General features: G+C 62.6%; 5 protein-coding genes across 5 annotated transcripts in view; 3 read left to right on the forward strand and 2 right to left on the reverse strand.

The window, feature by feature from the left end:
• The window catches only part of FANCA (FA complementation group A), a gene marked incomplete at its 5' end in the record, with an annotated part of 32032 nt that extends 31621 nt beyond the window's left edge, over positions 1–411 (forward strand). The window contains one exon of the mRNA XM_083870227.1: positions 286–411. Coding sequence (XP_083726353.1) covers positions 286–393 — 108 coding nt within the window. The 3' untranslated portion in view covers positions 394–411. The remainder of the gene's footprint in view (positions 1–285) is intronic.
• Positions 412–459: 48 nt separating this feature from the next.
• On the reverse strand, positions 460–8804 carry ZNF276 (zinc finger protein 276; the record flags this gene model as incomplete). The annotated part of the gene is made up of 11 exons (XM_083869937.1): positions 460–1261; positions 1896–1995; positions 2238–2355; positions 2695–2770; positions 2848–2958; positions 3266–3346; positions 4419–4497; positions 5287–5772; positions 6784–6836; positions 6939–7248; positions 8495–8804. 11 exons carry the CDS (start codon positions 8802–8804, stop codon positions 976–978), a joined length of 2010 nt encoding a protein of 669 aa, XP_083726063.1. The 3' UTR covers positions 460–975.
• Positions 8803–12951, forward strand: VPS9D1 (VPS9 domain containing 1; the record flags this gene model as incomplete). Its single annotated transcript, XM_083869862.1, has 15 exons — positions 8803–8919; positions 9471–9543; positions 9612–9704; positions 9804–9966; positions 10242–10353; positions 10494–10556; positions 10732–10784; positions 10864–10951; positions 11067–11152; positions 11235–11698; positions 11890–12019; positions 12101–12294; positions 12378–12459; positions 12567–12671; positions 12868–12951. The coding sequence occupies 15 exons, from the start codon at positions 8803–8805 to the stop codon at positions 12941–12943; spliced, it is 1899 nt and encodes a 632-aa protein (XP_083725988.1). The 3' UTR covers positions 12944–12951.
• Positions 12952–13377: 426 nt separating this feature from the next.
• SPATA2L (spermatogenesis associated 2 like) lies at positions 13378–14721 on the forward strand (the record flags this gene model as incomplete). The annotated part of the gene is made up of 2 exons (XM_083869938.1): positions 13378–13710; positions 13788–14721. The coding sequence occupies 2 exons, from the start codon at positions 13378–13380 to the stop codon at positions 14586–14588; spliced, it is 1134 nt and encodes a 377-aa protein (XP_083726064.1). The 3' UTR covers positions 14589–14721.
• Positions 14722–14975: 254 nt separating this feature from the next.
• On the reverse strand, positions 14976–18139 carry CDK10 (cyclin dependent kinase 10). The gene is made up of 13 exons (XM_083870009.1): positions 18020–18139; positions 17849–17921; positions 17364–17435; positions 17168–17270; positions 16986–17067; positions 16562–16629; positions 16313–16365; positions 16151–16220; positions 16014–16073; positions 15801–15924; positions 15581–15720; positions 15438–15490; positions 14976–15363 (listed from the first exon to the last, which is right to left on the reverse strand). The coding sequence occupies exons 3-13, from the start codon at positions 17380–17382 to the stop codon at positions 15266–15268; spliced, it is 870 nt and encodes a 289-aa protein (XP_083726135.1). The 5' UTR covers positions 17383–17435; positions 17849–17921; positions 18020–18139; the 3' UTR covers positions 14976–15265.
• Between the last annotated feature and the right edge of the window lie 49 nt (positions 18140–18188).

Here is an 18188-nt window from a genome sequence, read left to right on the forward strand (position 1 = left end):
AAGCTCGGTGCTTCCCTGACTCACCTGTGGGAGCGGGGGGACACCTGGTGCTCAGCCGGTGCCATGGCCACGTCCTGCACCGCTCCCAGCACATCACACCTGCCCTCGTGTGGCCGTTCCGCTCTGTCCGAGGGAATTGTCAGGCACAGCCACGGCCACGAGTGGAGGTTTCCCCCCTCCTCTGCCTGTGCTCGGCTGAGAAGGCAGAAAAATGCCCCGGTGTTGCTGCAAGTGGCTTTGAGGAAGCACGAGCAGAGCTAAAGTGGCTCCCTGCCCTCTCCCCAGCTCCTGAGCACCTGTGAGGAACTCGACCCAGAGCTGGCAGCCACCCTTCTGCACTTCTCACAGCCTGCCGTGGACATGGAGCTGGAGGAAGAGCTGGAATTGTTCTGAGGAATGGACTCAGCCCCACACCTCAATTACACCTATCACAAGGATCCACCTTTCTCACCTAGGCCATTTTTTTTCAAATTACTTTGTAAATAATTTATTACAAGCATAACCATGAAGCTCTTGTTACAATAAAAAGGTTACAAATTTTCAGTTTAGAACTTGCTTTGGGAATCATAATTACCTTGTTGGGTTTTTTTTTGTTTTGTTTTGTTTTCCTTCTTTTCCAAAACAAAATGTCTCCTTAAAGTTGTCCCATTGTCCTCTGTCCCCCTCGAGCCCCTGGGGGGCACCTCTGTGCAGGCAGGGGAACAGTTGTGGCCAACTCTGTTTCTACAACGTGTGCGTGGGGCTGGGGACACGAAGGGACAATGCCAACGTCCCCTCCCCTGGGATTAGACACTCTTAGTACAACACTGCTGAATCAGACGTGAGCATGGAAATCACTGCATGAGAACAAGCCTTTTCTGAGCAAGCTGAAGCTAATTCCACGGAGTTCTTTGGGAGACTAAAACGTAGATTAAAAAAAATCTCCACTGCCGTGCGGCTCCTACGGGGCTGGGCTGGGAAAACATCCCCGTGCCCTCAGGTGGGCTCGGGCTGTGCAGTCACTTCTGGCTTCACCCCCTGCCCTTCCGCAGTCCCTGAAGGCGTGAGGAGGAGGATGGGCTCTGGCTCCAGCGGCTTGGCTTTGTCCTGAGTCTGGGTCAGAGGGTGCACCATGGACATGTGGACGTTGAGGTTATGGGCCTTCTCGAAGCGCTTCCCGCACTGGTCGCAGGCGAACTCCAGCTCGGCCTCGGCTTTGTGTTTGGTCATGTGGTACTTGAGGGAGGCGCGCTGGCGGCACTGGAACCCACAGATCTCACACCTGCCGGGGCCAAAGGGGGCTCAGCACCCACCTGGGGCTGCCTGCCTCGGCCAGGGAGAGCGCTGGGGCTGGAGGAGGTGGTGGGAATGGATGTTTCATTGAAGCACAGAATCCTGGGGTGGTTTGGGCTGGAAGGGACCTTAAACACATCCCATCCCACCCCCTGCTGAGAGCAGGGACACCTTCCACTATCCCAGGTTGCTCCAAGCCCCATCCAGCCTGGCCTTGAACACTTCCAGGGATGGGGAGTCCAAAACCTGTGCCAGAGCCCCAAGATCCTCAAAGGAAAGAGTATCTTTCCAATATCCCATTTAACCCTGCCTTTTGGCAGTGGGAAGCCATTCCCCCTTGTCCTGTTATTCCAGGACCTTGTCCCAAGTCCCTCCCCAGCTCTCTGGAGCCCCTCTAGGAATTGCAAGGGAGTCTAAAGTTCTCCCTGGAATCTTCTCCAGGCTGGACACACCCAGCACTCTGAGCCTTTCCTCACAGCACAGGTACTCCATGACCCTCTCCTCATTCATCCTGTTAAAGTGATCCAGCCAGGACACTGCCAGCTCCAGGCAGGGTTTGTATCCCAGAATTACCATGGCAGGGTCAGTGACTGACCCCTCTGCTCCCCACTGGAATCACTTACTGCAGGGGCTTTGCTCCTGAGTGCCGCATCTGATGGACCGAGAGGTGTTTGCGTTGCTTGAAGGTCTGCCCACACTCATCACAGATATAATTCCGTACCTCTGCCACGGGGAACAGGAGAGTCATGGATTCTGCAGAGCTCCTGCAATGTCCCCCATGCACAGACAGCTGCCCACGCCCCCTGTGGGAGTCTGAACCCCTCCCCTGCCTCGTGCCCCCTGCACAGCAGCTTGTTCCATGCTCACAGGCATACAGGAGTCCTGTCCCCCCACTCCCAGAGCCTCAGCACTCCCAGACAGGCTGGCAGGAGGCTCTGGGTGTCCTGTCAGCAGCTGGGACACACCTGTGTGGATGAGCTTGACGTGCCGCTGCAGGTACCGGTCGATCATGAACACCTTGTTGCAGCCTGGGTGAGGGCAGGGCCTCTCCCGCACCTCCTCGTGGTGCTCCTTGATGTGTTTCTGCAAGGCAAGGACAGAGTTTCTGACAGGGAACAACTTGGATCCCCAAACACTGAGACTTCCATGTGAAAAACCAGGATTTGCACCCCAATGTCTCCCTGGCAACAGGGGCTTTAGCTGGACACAGTGGAGCCTGTTCCAAAGGCTGCTGTGGCCTTTTCTCCAGGACAGGAGAAACAGGGAGAGCCAGAGCAGACTGGAAAAAGCCAGGACACCCAGCAGGCTGCTTTTAGTGGCTCACTGCCCCCTGCAGCCCGGGGTGGGGAATTAAATCCATCAGGAATCCTCTGCTCACATGGAAGTGGCTCCAGTGTGGGACAGGATGGAGCCCGAGCTCACCTTCATGCCATCAGCCCCTCTGTAGACAGCAGTGCAGCCCTGGTAAGGACACTTGTAGATGGTGGGCAGCTCCTCCCTGCAAGGAGAGGTGTGTGAGGTGTTGTGGGCATGGGGCTGCAGCCCAGCCCAGCCCAGCCCTGAGACCCTCCTTACCGTTCACATTTGATTTTTTTTTTCCAGCCTGGCTTAGGCCCCGGCTTCTTCCTTATTTTGGGCTCTTCCGCCTTCTTTGCTTCTTTACTGTCGCTTTTCTTGCCAGAAACCCTCCAAGAAAGAACCAGGACAGTGGTTTAGGACTTGGTCTTGGTTAGAGATCCACCAAAGTGTCCCCAGCTGTTACACCTGACTGTGACCTGGCAGAGCAGGAGCAGACACAGCCCCAGGAACACGAGCCAGGCTGTGGCTGTGCCAGGCTGGTGATGAGGGCCCAGCCAATTTAACCCAGTGGGGACCCTGGGGGCATCTCTGTGACCCCCAGGCAGGGATGTGGAGGGAACAGAGCCATAAGGAAAGACACGTTGGCCCCACAGGGGTGGGCACCAGCCCCCCACCCACCCTGAGAGCCCCTTACTTCTTCTCGGGGTAAGGCTCAAAGGAGTCATCTGAAGATTGCACGTTTCTCTTCTCGCTTTCATCATCACTCAAGAAGTCCCTGAGAGAGAGAAGCTGCCCTTTACCAACGTGACCTCGGGCTGACCCTCAGCACCAGCAGTTCCCCATTCCCAGCACTTCCATCTCCCCCATGGCACAGTGGCCACTCCACCCCGTCCTCTCCCCAAGCAAACACAGCGCTGGTGAACACAGCAAAGACCCAAATCAGGTCCTTTTTAAGGCTAAATCTCTGCAAGAATAATCAAACCACTGTCAGCAGAACAAAAAAAAAAAAAAATAAAAAAAGGCTGTTACTGAAAGGATCTATTCATGGGTGAGGGATGTGGCTGCCGCTTCCTCTACTGGGAAAAGGAATTTTGTGGAGCAAGAATGTCACAGAGTTGTCTGGTGCAGGTTAATGAAGCTGCTGGTCATTCTGTATTTCCCTCAAAAGTAACAGCCATATTTGGATTCTTCTTTTTCCTCCTTTTAGGCTTTAAGCCATACAAGAAGCAATTAATTCCTGAAGACAGGAAATAGGCAATAAACAATAAATCTTTGCGGCCCTTTAATGTGACAGCTGACAGGCTCAGCTGACACTGCAGTCCCTCTGCACTTGGCCCTTTAGACTCAGAACGCCTGCATTCGTGTATTTACAGCCCCATTCCAAACACCTGGGTTGGACTGAGCCAAATCCTTGCTCACAACACGGGCTGTGGAGCTGCCAGGTCCCTCCCACTCCCATTTCCCAGTTAATGGCTCTCCCTGGGAGCAATGGGGGTGGTTCCTCCACGTGCCACTCCGTGCCTGCATTCCCAGTCCCTCTGCTCCACCACAGCCCCAGGGAACTGCCCAGAGGTTGAGGGGCTGGAGCAGCAGCTCCCAGCATGGCTCCTTCCCCAGCACAGAGAGGGGACAAAACAGGGCCAGGATTGCTGCAAAAACATGGAGAAAACATGTGTGCAAAGCCCCCAGAGCAGAGGAGGGAGCTCAGAGCCTCAGAGCTGTGTGATGGCTGTGGCAGAGCCACTGGTCCAAGCCCCCAGTGCTGGTGGAGGAAGAGCTCTGGGGGCTGGGGAGTTCCCGCTGGCAAAGAAGACATTTAGGCTATTTTAAACCCACTCTTCTCTCACCCCTCAGAAAGGTCACTGAACTCGTCTTTTACCCGCTCATCCGACGTTGCAGACAGAACCTGCTTCCCACTCAACTGTCCTAGGGAGTGAAGGAGAACACGGTGAGTTACAAGGAAAAGCAGCAGACCCACAGCGGCTCTGGGTGTGTGGTCACACTGTGGGCAATCTGTGCTCCATGGCAATCAGTGATTGCTCAAACCAAACTGTTCCCTCTGCCTGTGACAGAGAAAACGGCTCTGCCTGTGCTCCACCCTGACCCTGCAGCTCCCAGGAGCAGCTTTTGGTTCCCCCTGTGACACCTGTAGCTGAAAGACTTGTCCCCAGGCAAGTCCCAGCCACCACTCTCGTGTCCAGCAGCAGAAATCTCCTGGGGCTGCTGGAGCTAAACACAGCCCCACTTCTGGAACTCAAAATGGGTGTTAATTCCTTGTTTTGGAAGTGGTGTTTAGGGCAGTGCACCCAACCCAAACCCACTCAGCAGTTTTCCTTTAGGGACAGAAGGGCCTCCTGGGATTCAGCATCAGCTGCTGTGCAGCAGGGAAACCCAACTTCAGGGTTGAGCCAAAAGAAACATCTGGCAAACCTGTGACCATTCCATATCCCCAGAAAGAGCCTGGCAGCAGGGTCTCCCCTCCATCAGAGAGGAAACAACATACAGGGCCAGGAGTATGACCCCATGTTCCCTGTCCCTTCTGCATGGCTCAGCATCTTCCTCCTTGATCACAGCCCAACTTCTGAGCACTTCCCAGAAGAATCCACACCTCCCCTGAGGAACAGCAGTCTCCAAGGAGAGACTTCCTGGGCCACCTCTCCAGCTCCCTGTCCACCCCCTGAGGCTGGGAGGGAGGGCAGGAAGCAAACCCCTTACCTGTGGCAGTGCTCAGTGGGGAGACAGGCTGCGGCAGGGCCCGTTCCTGGACAGAGGCTGTGCTGTCCAGCTGCGAGGGAGACGTTTCCCTGTCCTGGGGTGGCTCATTCTCCACACCCTGCAGCACAGCCGTGGTCCCTTTGCCGGCGGGCTGCTGGCAGGGAGCTGTCCTTACTGGAGCGTGCTGGCCTTTGGGAGCAGGAACAGCCTCAGCACCATTGTCAGCCAAGCACTGCTGCCCCGTGCCCCTGCCCCACTCCCTCTTGACGGCCAGGGCGTTGTCCAGCAGCGCGGAGCTGCAGTCCGAGTCCGTGTCCATGACGTAGTCGTGGCCGTGGCCGCAGCCCCAGACGGCGCGGATGATGCCGCAGTACTCGGAGGAGAGCACGCTGCGCAGCCCGGGCACCGACGGGCAGCCCCCGGCGTGGCTGTGAGTCCAGGTCACCAGGCTGTGCAGGCACTGCGGGCTGGACGTGATCAGGTCAACTGCACGGGGGAGAGGAGGGACAGTGAGGCTTGGGCGTGGAGGGGTCATGGAGAGGATGGGGATGTGGATATGGATCTGCTCCCCTGTGTCCCAGGACTCCCCAAGTCCCAGGACTCCCTTCAGTCCACTCAGTGTAATACCCACAGTCTGCCCTTGGCAAGACAGGCCCCAGCTACCCCTCCTGCCTGAGGGGATACTTCCCATGTGCTCTGTACACAATGGTTTAGTCAGTTCTGCTTCCCATCAATGACCTTGGCCTTGTGGTTCCTTCTCCATTGGCTTCAGGTCACTGCCCTTACCCGCCCTTTGCCCTGCCCCAGACCTTCTACTTAAGGAGAGATGAGGGTGGGGTTCTCTCTCTCGCCTCTTGGCCTTCCCTCTCTTCACCTTCTCCCACCCCGGTTCAGGGTGGGAGAAATAAAATGGATCCTCCTGCTTAACAAAAGAGACTTGTTTTGTCTGTTTCCCTGCCGGTGCCTGTGCCTCCCTGGACACGATGAACACTGTAGCCACACGATGCTACACTCCCCAGGGCTGCCCCAGGAGGAAGGTGGGAGCTGCCCCAAAGAGCTGGAGTGTGGCAGTGCCAGTGACTGCCAGAATCACAGAGCCACTGAGGCTGGAAATGACCTCTGAGATCACTGAGTCCAACCCGTGACCAAACACCACCCTGTCAGCCAGAGCAGAGCACTGAGTGTCATGTCCAGTCCTTCCTTAAACAGCTCCAGGGACAGCGGCTCCACCACCTCCCTCCATTATGAAAGGCTATTTCCAATTGTCCCCAGTGTCCAACAGCAGCCTGGCACTGCCACCCAAATGTGCTCTGCCCACCCCCAGGTGAGCCTCTGCCTATTTGGCCCAGCTCAGGAAGGTGAAGACTCTCCTGAGAAGCCAGAGGGAGGAAGGAGAACCATAACCAGCTGTGTCAAAGGAGTCCAGAACCCCACTGCATGTGGTCCCATCAAGCTCAGCCTTCACGTGGCAGAAGGAAAAGGAGGGTGGACACTCACCCAGGCAGGAGGCACCTCCTTCCATCCCCGGCTGTGCCTGGACCCCGCTGCTCCTGCAAAAACCAGTGTCACAGTGAGATTTGGGGGGTCAAAGAAGCACCACAGAGGCACCACAGCCCGGCACCAATCCCAGGAGGCAAGAAAAGGCCACCTACTTTCCTTTGGACTTGGCGTGGCCCGTGGGCGAGGCGTTCACCCTCTGGATGAAGGTGCGGAGGACGCTGCGGCACTTGTAGAACTGGGCATGGCATTTCTTGCAGACGAACTGCGGCAGCGCGGGGTCCTGCCGCACCGCCACGCCCACCAGGCGCTGGAAGTCGGAGAAGAACACCTGGTCCACGCGCCGCTGCCTCTCCGAGTTCTCCCCCAGCACGGGCACCTTGCCGAAGGCATTGCGCAGGCTCCGCGAGGAGAACTTGCCGTGGCACAGGCGGCAGTAGCCCGTGCTCAGGGCCCGGCCGATTCCTGCCAAGGAGCCAATGTGGCTGGTGAGGGATGGCACTGATGAGCCCAAAGGTGTTTCCCTCCTCTTGGTCCCAGCTGCCTCCTTAGTCTTGCCTTCAGGCAGGAAAAGATCCTTTCTGACAGCAGCTGACCCAAAATCAGCCCTTCTGACCCCACTGTCCCAATGGCAGAGCCTCCTCTGTGCTGTGGTGCTCCCAGGACTCTGCCAATGCCATCCCTTGCTCTTCCCAGGTGTTTATTTCCCAAGTGTTTACAGATGGCATTGTGTCAATGGGTTGCCCCAGTGCTGTCTGGCCCATTCCTCAACTCCCCAGCAGTGCCCTGGAGTGAGGCAACTCTTGAGCTGGAATAGCGGGCAGGATGTGAAGTGTCACCCAGGTCACTGACCTGCACCACTCCCACTCAGTGGAATAAATTCCATCCCTGCACTGCACCCCAAAAGTGTGAAGGGAACCCTTAGCACAGCCTTGCTCCAGCCCTGATCCATCCCCGAGGTGGGAGTGGGCTCCCTGCCGGGACCTCCTGGGTGCCCTTGGGAGCAATGGGGGTCCCACCACAGCCCGTGGGGTGGTGACAGCGGTGGGACAGGGCAGCACCTCCTGGGGGAGTGTCTTTGGCGGGGGGTGACCCCCCGTTTGTGAGTGCCCCAAGTGCCATCCCCTGTCCTGGTGTCACAGCACCCAATGGAGCCGCTGGAGATCCCGCTTATCTCCCGCCCCAGCTGCAGCACAGCCGGATATCAGCGGCCCCAAACCCCAAAAGGGATGGCGGGAGGGTCTCGGTCACCCCCAAACCCCAAAGAGGATGGCGGGAGGGTCCCAGTCACCCCCAAACCCCAAACAGGACGGAGGGAGGGTCCTGACCACAGTCAAACCGTGCTGGAGGGAGGCTCCCGGTCACCCCAGAGCGGAGCAGGCGGAGCCGAGCACCCTGAGACAGCGGGAGGTTCCCCCGCTCTCCCTCCCCGTGTGCCCAATCCTTCCTTACCCTGCCCTCACCGGCACCGGGATGTTCGGTGTGTCAGGGGGAAAGAAACTCCGCACAAACGGGCAAATCGCGCCCCGCCGCCCGCTGGGCACGGAGCCCCGGCAGGGCGGGTGTGACCCCGGGATGCGGAGGAGCCCCGCCGGGCCCAGGGCCGGCCCGTCCCCGCTGCTCCAGCCCGTCCCGGTGTCCCCTCAGAGGAAGCGGCTCCGGCCGTGCCCCGCTCCCCCCGCCCCGCTCCCCCCCCGCGCTCGGGCCTCACCTGCCTCGGGCGCGCAGGCCTGGGCCGCGGGGGGCTCGGCGGGCTCGGCGCCGCGGGCGGCACTGCCGGGGGTCCGGCGGGGAGCGGGGGGAGCCGCCCGGGGGCCGCCCGGGGCCGCCAGGAACCGCCCGCGCCGATCGCGCTTCATCGTCCCCGCCGGGCCCGGCGGCTCCGCCCGCCCGCCCGCCCGCAGCGCCCCCGCCGGCCGGGGGGACCCGCCGCGCCCGGCCCGGCCCGGCCCGGTCCGTCCCCCCGCGCTCCGGGCGGGCCCGCGGCCCCGACGCGCCGTTCCGGGCGGCCCCGCGGCCATGGCCGCGCCGGGGGGCGCCGAGGGGCCCGCGCCGGGCAGGGCCGGCCGCGGCCTGCAGGGAGCCATGAGGGCGGCCAGCGGAGCCCTGGGCATGGACAGCGCCGGCCGGACCAGGGTGAGTGAGCGCGGGGACGGGGAGGGACCCCCGGGCTCGGCCGCATCCCCGGGATTGCACCTTGGGGCTGTCCCCGCATCGCCGGGCTCAATCCCCATCCCCGGGGCTGCATCCCCGGCCTCCTGCTGTATCCCTGGGCTCCCCCCGCATCCCCGGCTTCTCCTGCATCCTTGGGATCCCTCCGCATCCCGCGGCTTCGCTCCCCGGCCTCACCCCCGGCTGCGGGGCAGCATCCCCGCTCCTATCCTGTATCCCCGGTCTGTCCCCTCCTGCATCCCCGGCCCCATCCCGCATCCCCGGTCCCCTCCTGCATCCCCGGCCCCATCCCGCATCCCCGGTCTCCTCCTGCATCCCCGGCCCCATCCCGCATCCCCGGTCTCCTCCTGCATCCCCGGTCTCCTCCTGCATCCCCGCTCCCATCCTGCATCCCTGGTCCCATCCTGCATCCCCGGGCTCCCGTTCGGAGCTGTGATTCCCGATTCCCCGGGGCCGGGGGGGTTCCCGAGCTCTCCCCACCCCCGGGGGTCTCCGCTCACCCCCCGCTTTGGCAGGAGGCCTACGTGGAGTACCTGAAGAGCATCACCCTCATCGCCCAGGCCCTGCAGGAGGAGGCGGCAGGCGCAGGTAAGGCAGGACCCCTTGTCCCCCCCAGGCAGAAATCCTGCAGTGACCTCAACAACCCCTCCCCACAGAGAACAGCGAGGGGGTCACCCCTGACACCCCAAAACTGCTCAAACTGGCGGAGCAGTGCCTGGAGAGGGTCAAATCCATCGCAGCAGCACTGGGTGAGTGAAGGGTGGGGGTCCCCTTTTGGGGGGCTGGCTGGCCCTACAGGGCCAGGCTGGTGGTGAGGCACAGCCAACCTGTCCTGCCTCCCTCCCCAGGGAAAACCCAGGTGAAAGCAGCTGCACAGGAGCGGGGAGGGGGGCCTGCAGCCCTCCCCAGGCACCGCCGGGTCTGCTCGGACGAAGGGGGGAAGCTCTCACCATTCCTGCCCCCAGAGATCTTCCAGAAGCTGCAGATTGCTGAGGCACAGAGCACACGGAAGTACGGGGGGCTGGGACACGGGGACTGGGTTATTGACACTGGGACAAGGGGCTGAGGCAGAGTGGTGGAGCAGGGGGGGCTGATGTGGGCTGGGATACAGCAGCTGGGACATGGGAGGCTCAAACACAGTGAGTGGTTAAAACACGAGGAGTTTGGCAAGAACTGTGACACAAGGACTGGCAGTGGCCCCGTGCCTGCCTGGGGAGTCAAGGAGCAGGATGTGGTCCTGGCACGTGTCCTGTGCCCTGTGGTGAGTGCTGAGGCTGTTCCTCCAGGGAGCTGACCCCGCTGGAGGAGGCCTCCCTGCAGAACCAGAAGCTGAAGGCGGCCTACGAGGCGCGGGTGGCGCGGCTGAACCCAAGCCAGGCTGTGCAGAAGACATCCCTGGCAAGTGGGGAGCTGGGGAGGAGCTGGGAGCTGGATGGAACGGGCAGCCAGTCAGGGAGAGGGTCCCTGGGGGACCCCTGCTCCCCACTGCTGTCCCTGGGGTGTGGGTGGATGTCCCCAACTCCCCTCCTGCTCCACAGACACTGTCCCTGCAGCGGCAGATGATGGAGAACCTGGTGATTGCCAAGGCCCGAGAGGAGACTGTATCCTTTCCCAGTGGGATTGCTCCAGGAGCCGGCTCCAGCAGAGCCCCTGCCCTGTCCTGGGTGTCCCCAGCCCCACGCAGGCCTTTGGGGTCCCAGTTGGGGGATGGAGGAGGGTAAAAGGCAGTGGGTGAGCACAGTGGTGGCTCTGGACCCTTAACTGTGCCTGGCCCAGCTGCAGCGCAAGATGGAGGAGCGGCGGCTGCGGCTGCAGGAGGCGGCCAACAGGTGAGTGGGGATGTCACCGCAGGGACCCTGAGCTCTGGGGACACCCAGCAGTGCCCTCACCGGCCTGGGCTGTCTCCAGGAGGTTCTCCAGCAGCGTGGCCCTCACCCCTGAGGAGCAGGAGCAGCGAGCACTCTATGCTGCCATCCTTGAGTACGAGCAGGACCATGTGAGTGTGTGCCAGGGGCTGCTGACAGGGCTGGAGGCTGTGCCATGGGGCAGGAGGCTGTGCCATGGGGCAGGGTGCTGCACCATCCCTATAACCAGCTCTGGACACTCCCCAGGACTGGCCAAGGCAGTGGAAGGCGCAGCTGAAGCGAAGCCCGGCGGATCTCTCAGTGGTGTCAGGGCTCTTCTCCTGCCTCTTGAGGTACCGCTGGGGTGGGCACGGAGCGAGGGGGCTGCAGCCACTGCCGGTGCCCCCCTGCCCACCCCATTCCTGTGCCCCACAGCTGCCCCGAGCACCCCATCACTCAGCTTCTGCGGCGGCTGCAGTGTGCGGTGTACACCCGCCTCTACCCCGCCGTCAGCCGCGGCCCCGCCGACGCCTCTCCCGCCTCCCCATCGGGTCTGTCCTTCCTGTCGCTGGACGCCATGGGGTCCTCGCTGCCCACTGAGCCCGGGGGCCGCCGGCTCCGAGCGTCCCGCAGCCTGCACTGCATGTTCTCTGTGCCCGAGCACGGCCCCGCCGCGCTGCGCCACAGCCGCTCCAGCCAGTCCCCCCTGGCCGACAGCGGCGCCCTGGGGCCCACCGAGCCCCCTGAGACACCCCGGGAAAGCTCCTTCGAGGACCTGGAGAGGTTCCTGGCATCCCCCGAGGGCTGGGCCCCCGCAGAGCCCCATGGCAGCTCTGGGAAGGACACGGCCCTGCCAGAGCTGCTCAAGGGTGTGGTGAGGGACATCCACAACGCCATCGGTGAGGGGCAGCTCAGGGAGTGGGGGGCAAACGGGGGGGTCTACTGTGCCCCGTTTTGACTTGGGGTGCAGTGGGCAGGATGGAGGTCCCTGTGTGGGCAGGACAGGGGGGTCCCTGTGTGGGTAGGATGGGGGGGTCCCTGTGTGAGCAGGACAGGGGGTCTCACCATGCTGTGTGACTCACCTCCCCAGACAGACTGCTGGCTCTGACCCTGCTGGCCTTCGAGGGGCTGGGCACTGCTGCCGGCAAGGATCAATGCCTGGCCTGCCTGGAGGAGGCTTTCTTCCCCCCACTCTGGGCCCCACTCCTGGCCCTCTACAGGTACCATAACCTGCTTTGAAGGATCCAAAACCCACTGACTCCTTCTTGTCACACCCCCCTCCATCACCTCCATTCCCGCAGGACCGTGCAGCAGCCCCGGGAGGCGGCCCTGGCCCGGAGCATGGAGCGGCACCGACACGCCAGCCCCGCAGACATGGGGCTGGCCTCTCGCCTCTTCCCCCCCGGCCCCGGCCGCCCCGCGTACGCCTCGGCCGTGCAGGACCTGCGCCTCATCCCGCTGGAGACCTGTCCCCGCAGGAAGCTGGAGTGCATCGGTGAGCGGTGCTGGGGATACACGGGGCAGGGGGTCTGGGGGTGGCAGTGACAATGACACTCTGACACCCACCCTGTGCCACAGTGAGAGCCCTGCGGGGCATCTGTGAGTGTGCCGAGGAGTATTGTGGTACCCGGGACACCCGGAGCATCGCCACGGCCGCAATGTGAGTACAGGACACACAGAGTGGGATGGGGGATGTGGGGAGTGTGGGGCAGGTGTTGGGGAAGCAGTCGCTGTGGCCACTGTGGGTGATGGCCCGTGTTGTCACAGCGGGGCAGACGACCTGCTGCCCATCCTGTCCTACGTGGTGCTGCAGACGGGGCTGCCCCAGCTGCTCTCTGAGTGTGCTGCCCTGGAGGAGTTCATCCATGAGGGGTATGTGCAGGGTGCTGGGCTGTGCAGGCAGCCCTGGGCTCAGGGCACTGTCACCCTCCTGGGACAGAGCTGTTATGGGGTCAGAACAGCAGCAGGGCTGAGGAATGGTGGCTGTGCTGGTGTCCTGCTCATGGCAGTGATGGTGCGGTGCCCTTGGTGGCGTCCCGTTGGTGACAGTGCGATGGCTGTGGCACAGGTACCTGATCGGGGAGGAGGGGTACTGCCTGACGTCCCTGCAGAGCGCCCTGTCCTACGTGGAGTCGCTGCAGTGAGGAGGGGGCGGCGCGGGACCCCCCCCCAGCCCCGGGCAGGTGCTGAGCCCCCCACCCCACCCTGCGCGGGTCCTCCCGGCCGACAGGGGGCGCTGTCCCGGCCCCGCCCCGGGGGCGGAGCTTCGGGCGGCGTGTGCGGTCCGGCCCGGGGGCAGCGGGAAGGGAGCGGGACCGGCAGGTCGGGATGGGGAACCGGGACCGAACCGGGCTCGGGTGGGAGCACCGGGAGGCCTCGGAGGGGAAAACGGGGGAGAACCAGGCCTGGAGAGTGACACCGGGGGGATGTGATCAGGGAGGTGCCGGGGAGGCCTCGGGGGACCGGAGTTCCGGAGCTGAGGCTTTGGCAGGAGGATCTTCACGGGTTTGGGATGGGAGTGCCAGGGTGGGGTGTCTAATGGGTCACAGGTGGGGTCTCACGCTGCTGTCCTCTCAGGATGTGTGCAGGCTCGGCGCTGCGGCAGGAGCCCCGGCAGGACTTCGGGCAGGAGTTGCGGCAGGAATTCCACCAGGAGTACCGGCGCTCGCTGCAGCGGGAGCTGGGCCCCGGCCCCGCCGTGGCAGAGCGGCTGCGGCAGCGGCTGCAGGAGGAGCCGGCGCTGCTGGGGGCCCTGCAGGACGATGCCTTGGCACTGCTGGCCCGGGGGCTGCGGGACCGCCCCGAGCCCGGGCTGGCGCTGCGAGGCCTGGCCGCCGCCTTCCGCCTGCTGGAGCTGGCGGCCGTCAACCTCTACCTCTTCCCGTGGCGCCGGGAGTTCGGCACCATCCCGGTGAGGCCCTGAGGTGGTGAGGGGATGTCCTGGGGGTACCCAGACAGCTCCAGCCACGCTCCCCGCTCTCCTTGCAGACCTTCTCCGGCGCCTACGTGCACCTGCTGCGCCCGGCGCTGCCCGAGGCCGACCTGGTGCGGAGTTTGGGCCGGCTGGGCTACGAGAGGCGGGACCGGCACCGCCTGGCTGTGGCTCGGCTGCCCCCGGGGCCCGCGCTGATCGCCGCCGCCGTCGGCTTCCTCGCCTGCCGCCTGGAGTGTGAGATCCTGGCAGAGATGGCGCTGCGGCTGCGGCGGCCCCGCCCCGAGGAGCTGCTGGAGGCGAGGCATCGCACCGAGGGGTGCCTGGAGATGCTGCAGGACCGGGGGACACAGTGCAGGGCGGCTGCCGACTGCAGCGATGGCGTGGATCTCTACCAGGAGATGCCAGACAGCCCTGAGGACACGGGGAGCGAGGACACAGCACCCCCAGCGCTGTGGAGGGACCCTCAGGATGTGCCCACGAGGGGCTGGGAACACTGTGACAGCACTCATGGCCCAGAGCCTGTGGGCAGCGCTGATCCGGACACCTCCGCTCACCTCTTCCCCGAGCAACACTTGGTGGGAAGTCCCCAGGTGCTGATGGAGCCCCGGGATTCCCCTCAGGACACACCAGAGCTGCCCTGCTACCAGCTTCACTCGTGCCTGCAGCGGGGCATGCTGCCCTCGTACTGCTGCAGCACCTGCCGGCAGCTGCACGGCCACAGCTGCGCCCTGGGCCGCGCCTGCCGCAGCCGGCACCGCGGGCAGGAGCTGCGCGGGGAGCGCCAGCAGCGCCTCTGGCTGCAGCGCACCGAGCTGGACATGCTGCTGGCCGAGGGCTCTGTGCCCCGCTCCTGACACTGCTGCCTGACAGGAGGGGATGGGCACAGCTGGTGGTTGGCCTGGCATAAGGACCTGGACTTGTTGGCGCCTCTGGGCCTCGCTCCAGCCCGGGCGCTGCTGCTGTAAATTGTTCAGTGCGTCAGTAAAGTGGCTGCCTTGGCATTGGGGTGTGCTGTCCCGGTGAGGGGGACTAAGATGGCTGGTCTAGGGTCTGTGGTGATAGCACAGCACCCTGCAGGAGCAGCTCCTGCCTCCCTGAGAGTGGGATCCACTTAAAGGGGGGCAGAATGTGGGATGTCATGGAGATACCCCCAGGGTGACACACAGGAAGGAGAGCAGAGCTACTGCTTCTCCCAAAATGGCACCAAAGAATGACATCATTCCCTCCCCCCATTACCAAGGTCAGATGCTTTTATTGATAGCAAAGTCAGGGTTCCCCCCACAAACAGTACAAGCCAGGACCCCCAAGGGACAGACAGGACTGACCCTGCCACACCTGGGCATCCCTGAGCCCCATCTCTCCTGGCCCTGGGGCCACGCTCACCCGGCCCCAGACTGGAGCCTGCCCCATCCCACACAGGGAGATGGATTTAGGAGCCATCCTGGGAACAGCTGGAGCCCGTGGAGCTGGGACTGTTGGGCTGAGGGAATCCACCTCAGCCAGGACACATCACACTGCTCTCAGGGACAGCTCAGGGCTTGCTGCGCTTGGCCTGGCTCTCGGTCGCCGTGCTGGCCGCCCGCTTGTTCCGGTGGTGTGGGAAGGTGGGCATCAGCTCTGGCTCACAGGCTGTGGGGCAGAGAGGGGTCAGCAGGGCCCAAAGCCTCCCAGTCCCACCCTGCCCCAGGATGGGGAATACTCACGCAAGGGCTTCTCTTTGAAGTAGGAACTCTCCAGGCAGTCCTTGGCTGTGGCCCTGCAGGGACAAAAGGGCAAGTGGCAGGGACTGTCCCAGCTTGGGGTATGTTCCCTGCCCTACCCACCCCACATCCTGCTTGGCTCTTACCTTTTCTTGGGGTCATACATGAAGAGGAAGTTGAGCAGGCGCAGCCCAGCCTCAGAGAGCCAGGGAAACCTGTGCTTCAGGTTGTTGTAGGGCTGTTTGCGCAGGGTGTACTGGGTGGCCAGAGGCAGCTTGGAGAATCCCTGGGGGAAACACAGTGTGAGGAAGGGCCGGGGGAGCAGCCAGGGAGAAAGGACAGGGAAAACGGGCAGGGAGCTCTCACAGGCCAGATGTTCTCATTGGGTGTCCCCAGGAGCTGCACGATGAGGTCGATCTGGTGGATCTCAGAGGTGCCTGGCAGCAGAGGTTTGTGTGCCAGCAGCTCGGCCAGGATGCAGCCAGCAGCCCTGGGGAGGAGCACAGCAGCCTTTCAGTGATCCCCCTGCAGTTTGCAGCCTCTCCAGCCCCATCCAGGCAGGCTCAGCCCTGCCCTTACCACATGTCAATGCTGGTGGTCTGGGTTGTCATTCCCAGCAGCAGCTCTGGTGCACGGTACCTGCACAGGGGACACTTGGTGGCAGAGCTGGGACAAGCCTGTCCTGCTGAGGGCCCATCCCAGCACCAGCCACTCACCATAGAGTCACCACTTTGGGGGTCATGGGCTTAGGGGGCATCCCGTAGGTGCGTGCCAGGCCAAAATCAGCTGTAACAGAGTCACAGTGAGGAGGGAACCCAGCTCTGAGCTCTGGTTGTGGCACAGAGCAGCCCCAGGCAGATGCAGGTGCTGGGACTCACCTATTTTCACACAGCCTTTGTCAGTCATCAACAGGTTGGAGACCTTCAGGTCCCTGTGGGAAACAGAGCAGCTGGAGGTGAAAGACCAGAAGGAAAATCCAATCCCATCATTCCATGGCCTCCCTGCCCTGCCAGTGCTGCCACAACAACGGGCACCAAACCCCCACTGGGAGCTGGTCCTGATCCCAAGACATGGGAGGTGTCCCCAGACACCCCTTTGTCCCCCCAGCTCCATCCTGCCACTCTCACCTGTGGATGATGTAGTTCTCGTGGAGGTACTGCAGGCCCTTGAGCACCTGGAGGATGATGCACTTCACCTGGGGACAAGGGACAGGAGCTGTGACCTCTGTGGGAAGAGCACCAAGTGGACAAACCCCCACAGGTCAATCCCACTGGGGTGTCCTGCAGTTCCTCCATCCCTGTGTCCTCTCAGAGGGTTCTGGGTGGGCTTTTTCTTCCACCTCTCTTTCCTAGACAGTTTGCTCCAGCCCCAAACCCAGCCTGGAAAGTCTCTGAAGGGTTCACTGAGAGTCAGCAATGCCCAGGCTCCACCAGAATCCCTAGAATCCCCCAGCTCAAAGTCTAGGGTGCCCTTCACCGTGTCCACACATTTTGGCAGGAATGGCAGCACCCTCTCAGGGGTGCTGGACCCAAATCCTGCCCCACCCTGTACCTGAGCCTCTGAGAAAGGTGTTTGCATGTTCTCCAGGAGACTGGCCAGGTCCTGCTCACAGTATCCCATCACCAGGAAAATGCTGTTGGATACAAGATAAGGTCAGAACCTCTCCCAGGACAGGTTTGTCTCCAAGGAAGGTTTGGAAGGAAAGGAAGAGGGAGGACAGACAGGAGACTCACCTCTCCAGGTGGTTTCCCACAACCACCTCCTTCAGTTCCACAATGTTGGGGTGCTGGAGCTGCAGGAGCAGGGTGATCTCTCTCAGGCTGCTGATGGGCATTCCTGGGGCAGGGAGGAACAGCTGAGCTGCAGCAGGGGCCTAGAGCCAGAGCCAGGACAGGGCAGCCCCTGTTCCCCCCACCACCCCTCCTTTACCATCTTTCTCATTGTCCATCCGCACCTTCTTCAGGGCCACTGTCTCGTCAGTCAGCGTGTCCCGGGCACGGTCTGGGGGCAGCACAGAGCACAGTGACACCACCACACACACCTGGCTGTGTCCTGACCTCCCCTGAGCTCCACCAGCTCAGCTACAGGGGGGAACTGGGTGAGCTTCACACCCCTCCCGAGCCAAACCGTGCTGGATTCTACAGGGAGAATGGTTTTCCATTGGCAAAGGGCAGGGTTGGATGGGATATCAGGGAGAAATCCTTCCCTGTGAGGGTGGGCAGGCCTGGCACAGGGTGCCCAGAGAAACTGTGGCTGCCCCATCCCTGGAGTGTCCAAAGCCAGGCTGGAAGGAGCAATGTGATCTAAGGGAAGGAGGGATGTACCCACGGATGGGAGTTGGACGAGATTAACTCGGAGGTGCCTTCCCGGTCCCGAATGTCCCTCAGCGCCCCGGGAGCCACCCCCGCACTCACACACGATGCCGTACGTGCCCTCGCCGATCCGATTGAGCTTCTCAAACTCCTTCACGCTGCGGCACCGTCCCAGCTGAAACCAAAGCGGTGAGTCCAGGCGGTGCCGCCTCGAGGGCCCCTCACCGGGACCCCCCGCCGGCCCCGAGCCCTCCCGCACCCCCGTGCACTCACTCGATCGGCTGCTGGGATCTCGAAGAAGCCGTCGCCCCGCAGTCGTCGCAGCCGCAGGGGCTCCAGCTCTGGCTCGGCCGGTGCAGGTGCAGGTCCCGGTCCCGGTTGTGCCGCTCCCGCCTCAGGCGCCGCCATGTCGGCGGTGCCGAATCCCGCCCTGCGCACGCGC

The sequence above is a fragment of the Zosterops lateralis genome (assembly GCF_965231275.1).
Source record: "Zosterops lateralis genome assembly, chromosome: 12".
In the NCBI taxonomy this organism is placed as follows: Eukaryota; Metazoa; Chordata; class Aves; order Passeriformes; family Zosteropidae; genus Zosterops; species Zosterops lateralis.

Bases quoted from the DNA above. Each gene is read 5' to 3' on its own strand.
- CDK10 (XM_083870009.1), bottom strand. The intron at 15,925-16,013 runs GTAAGGGCAGGG...GCTCCTCCCCAG, and splicing joins ACCACCAGCATTGACATGTG to GGCTGCTGGCTGCATCCTGG. The intron at 15,721-15,800 runs GTGAGAGCTCCC...TGTTTCCCCCAG, and splicing joins CCAATGAGAACATCTGGCCT to GGATTCTCCAAGCTGCCTCT.